The 16,332-nt window shown below is 35.8% G+C and overlaps 3 protein-coding genes across 7 annotated transcripts in view; 1 reads left to right on the top strand and 2 right to left on the bottom strand.

Moving 5' to 3' along the window:
• The first annotated feature begins 69 nt into the window (after positions 1-69).
• Positions 70-6,185, top strand: LOC147873646 (uncharacterized). The gene is made up of 5 exons (XM_087350301.1): positions 70-227; positions 512-761; positions 2,705-2,820; positions 2,910-3,065; positions 3,994-6,185. The coding sequence occupies exons 1-5, from the start codon at positions 177-179 to the stop codon at positions 5,317-5,319; spliced, it is 1,899 nt and encodes a 632-aa protein (XP_087206427.1). The 5' UTR covers positions 70-176; the 3' UTR covers positions 5,320-6,185.
• On the bottom strand, positions 5,750-16,215 carry LOC110834077 (uncharacterized). 3 transcript variants are annotated; one of them, XM_022072875.2, is made up of 10 exons: positions 14,585-14,851; positions 14,349-14,474; positions 13,366-13,463; positions 12,268-12,685; positions 11,398-11,783; positions 10,186-10,711; positions 9,000-9,282; positions 8,462-8,559; positions 7,112-7,225; positions 5,750-6,590 (listed from the first exon to the last, which is right to left on the bottom strand). In XM_022072875.2, the coding sequence occupies exons 1-9, from the start codon at positions 14,646-14,648 to the stop codon at positions 7,119-7,121; spliced, it is 2,106 nt and encodes a 701-aa protein (XP_021928567.1). In that variant the 5' UTR covers positions 14,649-14,851; the 3' UTR covers positions 5,750-6,590; positions 7,112-7,118. The 3 variants fall into 3 exon arrangements, with proteins under 3 accessions (XP_021928567.1, XP_021928568.1, XP_021928566.1); XM_022072876.1 differs by lacking the exons at positions 5,750-6,590; positions 14,585-14,851 and adding an exon at positions 16,078-16,215 and having other exon boundaries at positions 6,875-7,225; XM_022072874.2 differs by lacking the exon at positions 5,750-6,590 and having other exon boundaries at positions 6,875-7,225; positions 14,585-14,850.
• The window catches only part of LOC110834062 (tektin-B1), a 29,174-nt gene continuing 27,190 nt past the window's right edge, over positions 14,349-16,332 (bottom strand). For all 3 annotated transcript variants that reach the window (XM_087350303.1, XM_087350302.1, XM_022072849.2), the window contains exons 7-8: positions 16,078-16,292; positions 14,349-14,474 (exon numbers count right to left, since the gene is read on the bottom strand). In XM_087350303.1, the coding sequence (XP_087206429.1) occupies positions 16,094-16,292 (199 nt within the window). In that variant the 3' untranslated portion in view covers positions 14,349-14,474; positions 16,078-16,093. The remainder of the gene's footprint in view (positions 14,475-16,077; positions 16,293-16,332) is intronic.

Raw genomic sequence — 16,332 nt, 5'->3', positions numbered from 1 at the left:
CTGTTTATTCATGCACATTTATGAGCACTCTCTTTTTATACTGTAACTCAAGCTCATATTGATGTTGCACTGGATGTAAATAAATTGCAGAAATACTAATTACTAGACATAAGGGAATATTCATATTTATTTTTTGTTTGCTGTTAAAAGTTTATATAAATGTTTAACTGACAGTCATGCAAAAACAGCAAACATTTGGAAAACTTATAAGAAGAGCAGAAAATGATGTAAGTATAACAGGTTCTAAGTAGAATTTGAGGTTTTCATGGTGGTGAGTCCAAAGAGTTCTATTAGCAATATAATATAGTGTTTGAAATTGTAAGAAACCAATATTTCAATCCTTATGTTCTTAGATAACAGCCAGGAAGACAAAAAAGATACTGATTGCATGCTAGCAGGCTTCCTCCAAAATGACTTAATTTCTTTGTGAATGTCATATTGATTTGCTGCATCCACTGTATATCCAGCTAAGAATGGATCATAATTAGCATAAATTTGATTTTGTTTCCAGCTGCACCTCCTTCAAAAGGAAGCCTGTGAATTGCAAGCTGCAGTTGTTGCTGAAGCAGGGACAGAGGCAGAACTGAAAAGTTTGAAAGAGCAATGGTTTATGAAGGAACAAATGTTACGAACACTTGCTACTATAAATGCTAGAACACATCGCAACAAAATAAAACAACTACGGATCAAATTGAAAGCCCATATAATGCAAAGTACAAGAACCAAAACACAAGAAACAATTTTGAGTCATACATCTGCAGGTAAATTATCAAAACCAATTTATTTTTACTTATTCAAACAACCATTATTTTTATATTTATAATGACCAATTCTATGGGAGGATAATCTCAGGCAGGAACTATGGGAGATAGGAGTTGAAGGAAACTGGATTTTGTTGGCCCAGGACAGGGTCCGGTGGAGGGCTTTGGTTAATTCGGTGATGAACCTTCGGGTTCGGTAAGCCATCTAGTTAGTGACCAATTCTAGATAAGAGAAACATAAGCCTCTAGATAATAACAGGGAACCACCTAAATCAGTAATGTGTGTCTCCTATCTTTTCATCAAAAGTTGTAAATTTTCTGTAGATGCGCCCACACCAATGTTACATAGTGCTCTGTGTAAAGGTCACCAAAAACTACATGATGTTATAATCTCATGAAGATGTATTTTAGTGCATTCTTAATTACAGAATACATAATAATGGAGTTCAAATTCAGTGGGATAATATTTAAACGTTTTGTTTTTTGGCTGCCTAATTAATCTGGTTAGTTCTTAAATGGAAACAGAATTCAGTGAAATAGATTGAGACAAGGAAAAATGTAGTGCCACTTCCTTTTAGGCAAACCCAGTCATTCAGCTTCCTCAAGAACATTCAATATTTTTGCAGATGAATTGGCTTTAGCTATAAAGACCCTTGAATGATTAACTGTAATGTCAAAACTAAAGCAATGCAGCCAAATGAATGCCTTCCACACCAACTTTCCCTGCACAGTATACCACTTAGATAATACCAGATATAATCTTTTCAAAAGGAGGTTATTTAATATAGAGAATTGTAGGCGGACAAGGCATACAACCAAACACTCTCTTAGGGTTATCCAAGCATTTCACAAAGCACCTACCACTTTTCTTTTCTTTTGACGTGAAAACGTCTTTAAAATCTATGCCGGGTGTGGGGAGGCAATCGCGCCCAAATAAGCGACAGTTTCTGTCGAAGTAATTTCAAACTTCAATAACTCGGCTAAAAATAGACATAGAGCCGCCATCTTAGTCTCGTTTTAAAGAGGAAGGATGAAAGTTTGTGCCAGTACCGCTCCGAAATTCGTGGCGGCCGGACTGCGCACGCGCAAAGTGAACCCACGATTTTCGACTTTCCGGATTCGACACGTGTCCATAAACGGGATCATATCTCAGAGACTAATTATCCGATCCGAGTGAACCAAGTGTTGTTTTGAAGAGGAGTGTATATGTTATAACTCATCCTGGCCTCCAAGTGTGTATCTCAAAAACTCAAAAAGATACGAGGCTGTGAATTTGAAAGTTTGAAAATTTCCCGATTTTCTTAAAATGTCGCGATATATGAGGGCAAAGTAAAACCAGAATTACAAAAATCGGGCACGAATGCGTAAGCACAAAATTCCAAAGAGAATGACACCGAAAACGCCGGGCCCGGACCTAAAACCAATGCGCAGTACTGCCGCGAATATAGGCAACGTAAGCGCGCTCGGACAACTCTGGCGGCATCTGACGAGCCTGGGTCAAGTATGGATGTGTAACAATTAAGAAATAATCATTTATAAAAATGATTACATTTACAATATCCCTAAGTTAAACTATTAATTATTAACTAATATTTTCGTTAAGAAAAAATAATATAAAAGAACATTTATGAATTTTTTCTTCATATGTAATAGAAAGGTATAGTTCGATAGATGAAATTTTGTTTAATTTCAATATACTATACACGATTGACGTTTTCACGAAAATAACTGCGGCAGTGTCCGACACTGCCTATCAGTTTTTTGAATTCCACGATTATACAAACCACTCCACTGTGTGTACTACCATACACAACATACATATCTGAATATAAGCAAGAAAGGTTTAATGTCAGGTCCCGGCTGTTTTAAAATGATGCTAAAAATATAGGGATATTTAGTCACCCTGTTCATTACTGTATTTATAAATGTGATATCTTCTAAAGGATGTCCTCTCCAAGATGTCCTAAAGGCTATAAAGTGCAGACGTGCTTCCTTCAATCGCTGGCTTGCTCAGTCACCATCTTCCTATATTCAAGAAGCACAGACACTGCACAAACAGGTAATACAGAAACAAAATTAATTATATACATAATATTATATATAAATCAATTTTAATTTTGTTTTATGAGTGTTTTTCAATCTCTTCAGGCATTCAAACTTCTACAGCACATAGACATACTTGTTAAAAAAGTCCAGAAAAATTCAAAGATGCGCCAAGAAGTAACAAGTCTCAAGAAGGCAGTAGGCGACGTAATAAAATTCCTACAGTCCAACAAAAATTTGATTTCATATTGGTTCTCTAAAGTAAGTGTTATATGTACTATACACAAATTTAACAAGCTTACAAAAATGCTCTTATCTACTAGCATATTCCCACTTAAAAATGTCTAGTAATAATGGTTCTAACACAAAATAATCATAAAAATTTTGATTTATACAAGAGTAAGATATGACAACTTGTGGACATAAATTGTGTAAGAACAAATTTATTGTTCTGAATTTAAGTTTTAAAGAACTTCTTGAAACAGTGTTCAGTAAATACCGAAAACATTTTCATTAAAATATAAATTTAGCTGTGGTAGTAGTATTTAAAAGTCCTACAACATGTTCTATGAAAGATTTCTGACTTTCACGTCAGTTCTGTGTTAATGTGTGTATTGTTTCTAGATGATGGCACTTGTAGATGTAGGCTGTATTGAGAACGTTTCAGGACATAAAAAATAATAGGGTATCTAGTCCTAGTCTACATCAAAGAGTTCTTTACTTTAGTATCTCCAGCTCTAGGCTGAAGTGGTATCCAACGGCCCCTGCCAAATTTTCACTTCATTTGTTTTAATTTTGACCATTTTTTATAATGGTTCCCATGGGATGGCTTTTAAGGGAATTTTGGCCTTATAGTTTACATGAATGACTGTAAAACCATTGTCTCCATATCTAGCTAATAACAACCATGATCCAGTTTTACATTCTGCGTGTATTTCTTGATGATTATTACTGTCACAAGTTGAAGGTTATTGGTCTCTTTAGAGGTGAAAATAGAAACATACAGACATTCACCTGGTTCTCAGTTTAATTCAATTTTTGATTAAAACGACAGATTCCAGCAGGTCCCACAGTTTATATATAAATATACTGTAACAAATGCTAAGTCCTCTTATTGTGAGAAATAACAATGAACACTGAGTGTTGTGTACAGAAACCTTCCAAACTAAAATGCAATTTATATAAATAGGTAAATCCAGCACTGGGAGCAATGATACTAGATTTTCCTCAAGAATGTTCAACAATGAAGAATGAAACAGAGGTACAAGGGATTTCAAATTCTTTAAACACTTCAAATGTCTTAAAAGCAATAGAAGAAACTATCACTAATGATTCTGGTGTCAATTTTGGTCAAGGCAGTGAGAGCAAAGTTATTCAAAATAATTGCAAATATAAAGAAATGAACAGTAAAGATTCCGAGATTTCTAGCTTAAGAATTCATCCAACAAAGTGTTCAAAAACACCTGTCTCTTATGCATGCAAGAAAAGCAAAGCAAATAAGCACAGACCTACTGTTAGAAAAGGTACACAACATTCTTTCAGCAGCAGTAATCCAGTGTTTAATTATACAATTCGGTATGTAACAAGAAAAAGAAATAAAGCACAAAATGCAGAATTTTCAAGTTCCTGTGACACATATAATGTCACCAATATACTCACGACAGAAGCTGCACTAGAAGATACAACCAGTTACAGCATAGGCACTGATTATGATACAGATGCCATCTTAAATGAGTACAAAATAGTGCCTCCAATCAGCAATTTTGATGATACTTGTGTACTCTCTGTGAACTTACATTCTATTGAAAAAAACTCCAGTCACGAAAGAGGTCATTTCAGTATTTCAACAGATGTGGAAACTGAAGTCCATAAAGTTGATGATATATGCAACTATGATAAAGATGATGTGCAATTCAGATCTGATGCTAGTGGAGCATTAATACCATTTGCTGCTTCCAGCATGTATCCAAAAACAACTGACAATTTAACAGTCACAGGCAAACAAATTAATTTTACTTGTCATACTACAGGGTATAATTTGTCTGAAAAGCATGTCAATGATGATGGGAAAGCAGTAATCACACACCATTCACTAGAAGAAACTAGAGATCATTCTGTGGATGCCTGGCCTTGGACTGATCTGTTTCCACCAGGCAACAAGTCTGATGATAACGACATGCAATTTCCAACTATGAAGGCATGTATGTATATGTGTAATACAATGTCAAACCACACAGTCAATGAATCAACAACTTTGTCCTACACAAACAATCTGGAACCAAGAGATGTAATGTCAGATAACATTAACACTGACAAACCTGAACAGTTCTGGAATTATGTCAACTGTACAGGACTTAACATTATAAATTCTAATGATAACAATGTTTCAGAGAATATTCAAGAAAATAACAAACAAAATAATTCTGTAAAGGATTATCAAAAGACGGGATATGTGGAGGTGGAGTTTTCAGAACATCTCAGTTTCCTAGAAAATAATCAGTATACCATACTGTAAGTGCATACATTTGCACTTACCTAATAATGAGGCTTTGAAATTTGTTCATATTTTCCCTTTCACATGCACATCACTGAGCAAGATAACTAAATATCATCAATCAAAGAATGTATCACTATATCTACAGGATATTTTAATATGTATCATCTCATTTATAAATGAGAACTATTTCTGTGCATGCAACAAACATGGTAACAGTATCTACTGTTATAAAAGGTACAAATACAGTCGAGTATGTATCATAAATATAATGTTGTTTGTAGAGTTCCCTTATGAATTTCTCCTTTGTTCTAACAATTCATATAATTTGTTCATTTCCTAATCGTTGGCTCACTGACTGTCACATCTATTTTTTCATGGTATGCACCTGTATGAGCATGTCTTCTCAGAATATTAAAAAACTTTCAAAATACAATAAAATCATTGGAAATAAATTCAAATTACTGACACATTTTTATAAAAAAGCAGTGCCAACTAAGTAGCACATTACAGAAACAAGGTTATATATTAGAGGCTTCTCCTGTTGACAAACACATGTTTTGTACAATAGTAATAGAGCCAGATGTACTTACGTAAAAACAATACAATATCCAAACTCTTTTTAAAGTTCATCTTTTACAGACCCACCCACCTAAATCATTTACTGAGATTAACAGCTTCCTCATCGCCCATCAGAGTAAAAAATTATGAAAATACAGATGAATACCTTGGTATATTTTCTTCATGCACACTGTAAAGTATCAGCATACATACACACATACAGTGTACCATGTTTCCATGTTTACTTTCTGTCAATTCTTAATCAATTTATGAAATTAAAATGACAAGTATGTATACCTGATATGAAATAAATTATAATCAATGAACTAATTTAAAATGAGTGGATACTCCAATGTACCATTCTCCAATTACAAAGTTAAAGATAGAGATCATCATCATTGAGACCTGGTGTCTTAAGGATAAGAGATACAGGGCTCTTATTCACAGGGGTCTGACTTTGATCCTTGTTAATATCTATATGTGGCTTTTTCTGTGCATACACTTAAGCCTTCATCTCTGCCAAAGATAAGACTTCATGAGTGTTATGAACACCAGGCCCCCATAATGGTCATAAGTCAACACTATGGTTCCTTTTCTGCTGATTATCATTCTTATGATCACAATATCACTGGAAGTAACAGAATCCACTCCATGGATGCTCTCACCTTATAAATGGATTCTACACCCTTTTCTAACACTGCAGAAACCAGGAAGGTCTTCACAGACCAAACCTGAAGGAAATGGATACAAAGAAACAAAACATCATTGTTATAACACCATCAAGTCCTTGTTGAATCTTATCAAAGCTAGTAACTTAGTCGACATGTGACACTTATTTTATGAGTTACCTCTTCCCTTCTTTGTCATTGGGTTTGTAAGCAGATTCATATATCAACATAATACAATTACACCTATAACGAATATAATATAAAAATTACAAAATTAGGCTAACTTTACCTGATGCCAGGCAAGGAACTTGGACATTTTAAGTTGTGAATAAATGAAATGAAGAGGATTAAAGACATCAGTCTTTTATTCACTCAATTTAACAAACTAGAGAGTAAATTAATTACAACTGGAGTGCATTTAACATAAGATGCTATTACAAACGGGCAATAGTATGTTTAAATTCTCATCAGTTACACAAATCATATTGATATCTACTGTAAGAAAGTTGAAGTGATAAAAAGATATACATCGTGCTGTTCCTCTGGGCTTCTCCACGTCACACATAAAATAGAACAATACTTACATTCACTTTACAATAAACCTTCCATTTCTCTCATGAATTGCATATAAGCATCATCCTTTGTTTGCTGACTAGCTGCAGGTGATGGCTTTGGAACCAAATTCTCTGCCCTTGGTTCTAAGTGAGAAATAAATATAATCACATATATGAGAGACAGAAAGCTTCTGGAGCAGTGAAAATATGCAATTCAAAGGTGTCTGTATGTAGGTATTATATTAATACGACTGGATAAAAACTGTATAAGTTCGCATTTTGCAGCCTCTGGACTTAGTTTGTCTGGTAAGTACAAAATTTACAAGATTACCCACTCTCAAGTTATGAACAAACATAAATGAAGTTGAAAAGACATACATTCATGTATATATGTCAAAATGTACACTGGTGAGGCATCACTAATTTTAACCTTGAAAACATAAATGTTTAAACATTCAATGTATGGTATTTATATCCCATACATACTTAAGATGTTCTTACATAACAGTTAAAACTAGAAGCCCAATTATACACCAATCTGCAAAAAAATATTTCAAATTATTTTGTAGAAGTCAGGAATTTTTCTCTTTCTCCACCACATCCAGATCAGCTCTGGGGCCCATAGAGCCTCCTACCTTATGGGATCCCAAGTGCTCTTCCTTTGGTAGCCAAGTGACTGAAGTGTACAGCTATATACCCACTCCTCCATACTATCTTAATACGAGGCTCGTCCACAAAGTAAGTTTCCCTGGGGCCGTTTACAGAAACAAAACACAATTTCATGGAAATATTTATTGCAACAGATACAGCAAGTGTCCAGCTATTTTTCAACATATTCGCCACCGGAATTGAGACATTTGTCATACCATGGGACCAACTTTTGAATACCTGTGTCGTAGAAGTCTGCCGCCTGGGATTGGAACCACTGTGTGACAACCATCTCCGCCTCTCTGTCATTCTCAAAACGCTGACGCTGACCGGACAGGAATTTCTTGAGGTGTAGGAAAAGATGGAAATCACTGGGAGCGAGGTCCGGGCTGTAGGGTGAATGATTAAACACCTCCCAGCTGAACTCCTGCAGGAGACTTGCTGTCCGTCGAGCCGTGTGCGGCCTAGCGTTATCACTGACCGCAGTTCACAGTCGGCGGGAGCTGGAATAAGAACCTCCATCTTCAACAGCTGCAACGATGCTACTGTGAGAACGCGGGAAGTACCGTTAGTGCATGCGCCATGCTACATCATTGCTCTATCACGTACGCACAGTCGCTTCGCGCAATATAAGGTTTGCTAGCTGTGGGACGAGTGGGAAACTTACTTTGTGGACGCGCCTCGTAGTATGGTACTTAAGCACCTTTACCTTGTTTACGTGAATTAACCCACCTGATAAAGTAGGAATTCTTGCATCTTTCTTCTTTTTATCTTCTCTCTTCACACGAAGGGCAGTTGGTAGAAATCTAGTAACATCTGCACTTAGGTTTCTGTAACACAAGAAATGCACAAAATTAAATTTCTCCTGATAAAATTAGCTAAATGTTTATACAACTGCACAACAATACAGTTTATGAAATAGCTCTATATATGAAATAATTCTAACATCATTTATAAAATAGAAAATGGCACAGTGAGTAGCTTAGTACATTAAAAATGGCCTAAAATAAAACAGCAAACATCAAAACATGTTACCATGAAGTGATTTATTAAGAAAATTAATTGTTTAAATGGACATACTATTCTGCAGTAAAACTAATCACAAAACATTTGGTCCATCGGGACATGAAGTGGCAAGTTGTCATTAGTCATCTACAGTGCCAAAAAATGTTAAAAATACAGTATGTTCCTTGCATAACATGCTAACACTAATTCAAATTGATATGTATAGGTACTGAATTGTTCCTACATTTATATAAAATGAACATACCTGATTTGTGGCTTAGCTTCTATAGTGGCGCCATGCTGTTTCTTGCCCTCTGCTACAGCACCTTCTGTGCGAGCTCGGTTGATTAGTTGGGGAGCAGCACTCAGAACATTTGGATTACTTGTAAGAGGGACAGATGGGCCAGGAGGAATTGGAATAGAACTGAGTGAAGTTGGTCCACCTGAAATTGGATTAGTTGATGTTGGTAGAGGTAATCCTGGCAAAGGAATGCCTGTTGGCAGACGTGGCGGGGGACCAGGTGGCCGCAGCAGACGAGGTGGCATACCTGAACATCCAAACTCATAATTAACAATGTTTAATGTTGTAATAAATTCTAAACATGACAAAACAATTAAGAATGTGTTACACTTCACAAATTGTTCAAAGAGGAAGACAGAACATTTTGTATATGCATGAATTTCTACCACTTCTAACATAGTGTACTCTGGAGTAGATAAAAATTATCATAGAAATAAATCACCTCTCCTGTTGTACCCTCATGGCTAACTCTCAGAAGACAGCATTTTTCAAATAAATGTTAAACCTAGTACAATGTTTTAGGATATTAAAGACTAAATCAAAAATTTGAGCTCACAACTAGCATTCTAGTCCCATATGAGCATTCAAACAAGACTGAAGTTTGATCAAGTGTTTACATTCCTTGGAGAAACATACAAGAGAGATTTAAGATGCAGGTATTCAAGCAGAAGTGTTCAGGGAAAAAATTCAATAATTTGTGCAAAGCGTCAGCAATATCAATGAATAATGAGATGTAAATGTTGTCAGTATCAGTTTAAACACCTTATAATATAATAAAATAATATGCCTTCCTATACCTCGGCCAGATTTGAGGCTATAGAAGAAGACTACGCTAACATCAAGCCACACTCCTTTTGATTTACAAACTTAATCTGTTATGTTACCAATTTCTTACAAGTTTCCACAAACTTTAGCCCTTAATAATATGTTGACGAAAATGTTTTTAATTTTATTGGTAACATCTTTCAATGACTTATACAATTATAAAAAAGGAACAGAAAGTCTGAGTTTCATTTCTCAGTGCATACAACTTATGATAAAGTGAACACAGACACTTAAACTATAAACAGTACCAATCTGTGGAATGATCCATATATTTCTTTACTCTCTATGTTTAGACCACGCTTTTATAAAAGGAATTTCAGTTTACCTGGTGGAGGTCCTGGGGGCAATCTCATTCCAAGTCTTGGTGGTAGGCCTGGTGGTGGTCCTGGAGGAAGTCCTGGTCTACCAGGTGGTGGTCCTGGAGGAAGCCTGATCCCAAGAGGTGGTGGAACTCCTGGACGGAGAGGTGGTGGTCTGAACATCATTGGTGTCATACCAAGGGGAGGAACTGGTGGTAGTCCTGATAGATGAGGTACAGGAGTTGAAACTGATATTGATGCAACTGAGGTGCTGCCAGCAGCAACAGGTGGTTGTATTTGAACAGCCACAGTAGTAGGTGGAGGAAGAGTCAAATCTGTTGTACCAGTGCCAGGTGGTTGTAGACTTTGAGAATCATCACCTTCATTCTCCTGTGACTGAGCTGTACCAGAAGTATTTATATTTGAAACACTGCCACCATGTTTTGATACATCTGCTGTAGTTTCATTGCTAATTTCACAGTCAAGCATTGATAGTCTTGCATTCAGATCTGCTGCGCGATCTTGTTCTCGTTTCCTATGGACTTCCTCCATCTGTAAATGATGAACAATTCATATGCCCTACCATTAGATTATTTTTAGGTGGCATTAAAACTTTTACTTTCCTCTTAGAAACATGTGTGATATCAAACATGGTAGTGTAGCTGGCACTTTTATATCATATTCTATAAGCTTAAAATTTTAGTTGGAAAACTAACTTGTCTGAAGTCTTTTGTGACTCACAATCACTCTAAGAAATAGATCGGGGCCTTAAAATAAGCCATGGATACTTCCTGCTACATATTTTCTGACTCAGTATCATAATCAGTGATTTATCATTTGATGCTATATAATCCAAGTAAATGACAAGGCCTCATTATTAAAACCAATAAGTAATGATGATGCAGATCAAACTGGAAGGGGTGAATTTATTTCTGTCTAACTGAACCTCTTGCCATTTATATAACTGCTGGATTTAAAAAATTACGATTTTTTAAAATTATATTTTTTGCAAAATCAATGATGAAAGAAAGGCTATTTAAAGTAAAGACTGTAACTATGCCCATGAAAGTAAAATATTTAATTCCAAAATCCTAAGTCAGAGCCAAACAAATGTCTTTTGAAATACTAAATTATCACATGAGTGTAAAAACATTTGTGGACAACATTTAATTTGACTTAATTATACTAGTTACCAGTATATGGACAACAATCAAGATATGAAATATCACACAATTCACCTCTCGCATAAACTGATCAATATCCTGTCCAGCCATTGCAAGCATTTTCTGTTGAAGAGTTGTTGGTTTTGGGGTAGGAGCTGGAGCAGTTTCAACACTCAGGCTATCCTCATCTTTGTCTCTTCTTGAATCTAAGAGTTTTGAAGTGGACACTGTTGATGGTGATGAAGCTGATACCGCTGTAGCTGTCGGTGCTAAAGATGCAGATACTACTGCAGCCGCAGGAACAGCAGAGGTTTGCTCAGGAGGAGCTTCAGGAACTTCATCATCTGCAAACCTAATCACTCGCTGACGAGGTGGTAAACCTGTAACTGAAGGATGCTTCTCTGGGATGCCTGATGACATAGCAGGCGTGTGCTTATCAGAAGATGGCTGATAACCTTCACCTGAAAAATTACATACTTATAACTTTATATTAATGTCAATTTACATAAAAGGAAAACAATGATATGCATTTCACATTACACTTAAAATCCTTCATCTACGTAGTGTTCAATTTTTATGATCCTAGCCTAATTATCTGACTGTTAAATTTCATCAAACAAAGACTTCCTCATTTCAGCAGTCCAGTATTTTATTCTTCAGTGAAACAAATGGAGACTCCACTGTACAAATATGTACAGTCTGGAGCTCTACTGTTCACTAAGAACACTATCAACTGTAGTAGATGCTACTGTCATCTGAGTGACATTAGTTTTTATTGCTACCTTAACAACAAAAATTTTGTTCTTAATTTGTTAAACATTAAAACTGGGCAATATCAAACCTGGATATCCAGGATATATGATGAAAGCATGTCATATGTAATTATATATGAGATGAAGTGAAACAGTCCATGGATATGAAGTTTTAAAATACAATATTACTTACCATCTAGATCCATGGGTTCTTCCTCATCATCATCACTCAGTTCTGGAGGAGGTCCTGGTGGTACACCTGGTGGTGTTTTGGGTTTTACTGGAATTGAGGTATAAGCTGATGTCTTTTTTAGAATACCATGGGGTGGTGGTAATGTAATACCTGGTGGGACAGGTAATGTCATGATTGGGTGAGAAACAATGCTGGATAAAGGTACAGGGAGATCTGTCGGTAATGGAATCTGAGAAGGCAGTCCTATGAAAGTGTTTGGATCATTTGGAAGTTGAAGTGTTGGTAATGGTATATCATCAACCTGAACTTGTTGTGCATGACGAACTGATTCAGCATAGGTTACCATGGCAATTCGACGTTTCTCATATTCCACTTCCATACGTTTCAGCTCTGCCCATTTGTCAGGATCATCTTTGTCCTATCAGTAAAACATCAAATAAAAATGGTCTATATAAGAAGAACTGCTAAGTGTACCTGATTTATATGAGCAATATCTATATACACAAGACTGAATTATCTTTATGTGTCTTCATCATAAACATTGTTGATAAACACTGTCTTTCATGCTAACATATAATGTTGAATCACTTCTCTGAAAGCAAGAATAAGTGCTCAGATATCAGTAGTGGAAGATGAGGTGGAGACAATATGTTTCGGAGAAAAATACTGTCTCCATTTTCAGGACTGATGCAGGGGTAATGGGCCCTGAAGATTAAGACAGCATATTTCTCTGAAATCCTGGCATTTACTTGCGAGTCTACATGATTCTAAAACATAAAGAAGACCATCCGGACTATACTTGCGTTGAAGATCAGAATTGTCTATTTTTAATTTAAGCCCATCATAACAATTTTAAGCTTAAAACTGGATGAATGACAGAGAATGATGAATTGGAAAGGATGTGGAAGGAAGTGATCATGGCCTTATTTAAGGTACTATCCTAGAATTTGCTGGAGGGGCTAAGGAAAACCACAACAAATCTCTGTTAATATAGCCAGTCTCCAAACTGAACTTTGAACGTGGGACCTTTGAAATAACAAGCAGGAAAGCTAACCACTCAACTATGACATTCAATTAAGAAAACTTTGTCATACTTACATACATTGTCATTACTCGCTCAAGAGTTTCTTTCAACTTCTTTCGCTTATCTTTTAAAACTTTCTCATTTAACGGTGGTGGTTGCAACACATTATACTCTGAAATTGAATAATTGAATATGCCAATTATAAACAATTTAGTTATAAGGTTATAACAATATATAAAAACCCTCTTCTTAAATTTATCTAATACTCTGTGCCTCTTTTGATGTCTTACAATTCAAAATCTTCGTTCTTGTCATTGCCTTCATAAATATGTAAAAGTTATGATACAAAAACTACCATTTTACTTATTCTATTATAAGGGTATAAGACGCCTGGGTAGTAAGACCCATTTACCATAGCAGTCTGATGCTTTCTCAGTGATCAATGGGTCACTGGTTGAATTACATTAATTGTCCCTTTGCTTAAACTGGAATTGTCTTAAGTTCATGCAGCTGAACACAGAACACAATATAAATGACAATTCAGAAAACTTCAGTAACTTCTTTCTTGATGCTTGGCAGAACAGGATGTTGGCTTAAAAATGCAAATGAGACTGAACATGAAATTTCCTCACTGTGATTTGGGAGATGTTTCAATGATGAAACCAGTTTATGTAAAAAATATTATTTTATTCAAATTTAATTTAAATAATAAATATCAATCAAGTCACATAAATAAGTCTGTTAATAATAATGGGGCTAAAATTTGAATCAGTATGGAGATATAAACACAGTTTATATATAAATAGTGAAGAAACACACATGAAATAGTTTGGAAAGAGGGTACAACACCATCATGCGCCCTTATTGTTTCAGATGTGTGCATTATAGTAAACACCTGTGTACCATTACATTATACCACTTTAATAAAGTTTGAGGCAAGAATCTGCTATGCTAAGTATATGTGCACATTAACAATATCTAGCATCAAGGAACAAAATTATCTATTTCATATTATGCTGGTACAATTATAATAGCGAAGACTAGGGTGCGAACTCACCCATCTGATCGATTTTCTCCATTTCTGCAATAAGCTGAATGGGATCCTTCCCCTTCAAAACAGCAGCCCGTACCATTTGCCTCTGCTTTTTATTCTTCTTCAGCTCTTTCTTACGAGCTTCTTTCCCTGAATAAAGATCGAAATTAGTTTAAAAAACTCATATTTTTAAATGTGAAGCAATTTTACTCAAAACTATTACACGATCAATTTAAGGTTATGTTCTAATGTTTACTTACTAGCTTGGTCTGTTGGGTTCATATATTTTCCACTTTTAGTGGTATTAATTGAACGTCGACCCATTTTTCTGGTATAATAAAACTCTTCACTACACTTAAAGCAAATACAGTAAAACTGGAATTTACTGAACAAACAGCCCGTAACCACATTCCATAACTAACAAAAAAAACTTATATTAATGTGACGTCATGTATAGTTAAACCCTGTCACCACGACATGGAGCGTCCGCAGGTTGCGGATGGAGGAATATCATCGCTGGATACAATCTCGGATTTAAAATGGTGGTACGCCTCTTACTCATTCTTAGTTTTATCTGTGCTGTTTAGCATGTACTGTCATCTCATGGCTGATGTGTGAACTATAACCCAATCAGAAACAGAGTAGTCAGAGAGATGCTGCACTCTGGTGGCTGAATTGGGAAGGGAGTTATTTATCTGTATTTGATCATTTGTGCTGTTAAGAAAGTCCTGTCATCTGGTGGCTAAACTGTGAACTATGAACACCGTAACCGGTGAGGTACCACCCTCTGGTAGCTGATCTGGGAAGCAAGTCACGGGCACAAATACTATACATAGCCAGTGATAGAATCTGATACACAAAGACGCCATTGTAAGTCTAAGTTTGTATCCGCGTGTTAGAACATGCGAGGAGGTAGAACGAGCAAATTGCTGTTGCAAGTCACCAGTACTATTTGTTCCCAATGACTTTTAAGGTGGCGCCCACTGATGGCCAAATAACGGGACAATTGATAAGCACACTGATGATCCCCGATAATTTCGTACACATACTGAGTTAATCTTACCAGAAGAATGTTTGATGGAATTTTGTACAAGGTTGATAGAAAAGAAATCCCTCGGTAATTACCACACTCAGTCTTGTCCCCCTTATTATGAATAGGAATAATTATGAATTCCTTCCATTGTTGTGGCATCTCTTCCTTGTCCCAAATTAACTGTTTAAGCTTATGGATCTTCATATGCAAAATTTTGCCACCCGCTTTAATTAATTCTGCTGGAATTTGATCAATACCTGAAGATTTATAATTTTTCAACCTCCCAATGGCTAGTTAAACTTAATCTAAAATAGGTTCTGACACTCACAGTCCAGCTGTATGTATTTTAAAGCATTAAAACGGATTTAAGATGTTATCAAGATTCCCATGCTCTGTTAATGTCTTCATACTTGTGCACTAGGATTAGAGATGGCAGATTTGTTACTGTTATTAATTTGACATCAGTAATGAAAAGGTTTTCCATGCCTGATCAAAAATATATTTGACTTTCTAGACTAGTTAAATTACTAGTTTATACTACTGAAATAAAGGGGAAATCAGTAATATTGAATACAGTGAAAAACATAGCTCATCCACCCAGTTCACACTTCATCTGTTAAATCTGTTGTGATTGTGCACAAGCATTCATACCAAAAATAATAAGAATATTTAGATATTAAAGTGAAGCCAGAAAACAAACAAAATTTAATTGTGAATTACTCATGTAAATATGTGTTTATGACTGTGATACTTCCTCCGCAACTCTGGTGAGTTGGATGTTGCGTTCAGTCTGCGTAGCAGGATCAGCCTGGTAACATCTCTTTAATGCAGATCTCAATTTCAGACAGCGGAGGTCTGTCATCAAGGTGTGTTCTTTGTTTATAACATCCTGGTCCAAACATATCAGATGTGCTTCAAGAGCATTGTACGTTGCCCTGTATGGAACAGAAAAAGCTGTATAATGAGTCTGAAATT

Source organism: Zootermopsis nevadensis, unplaced genomic scaffold, assembly GCF_977971745.1.
Source record: "Zootermopsis nevadensis isolate Lab colony 2312 unplaced genomic scaffold, Znev_1.0 Znev_ptg000017l, whole genome shotgun sequence".
Lineage (NCBI taxonomy): Eukaryota > Metazoa > Arthropoda > Insecta > Blattodea > Termopsidae > Zootermopsis > Zootermopsis nevadensis.
Note: the sequence above shows the minus strand (reverse complement) of the source record. Positions and strands in the feature narration are given on the sequence as shown.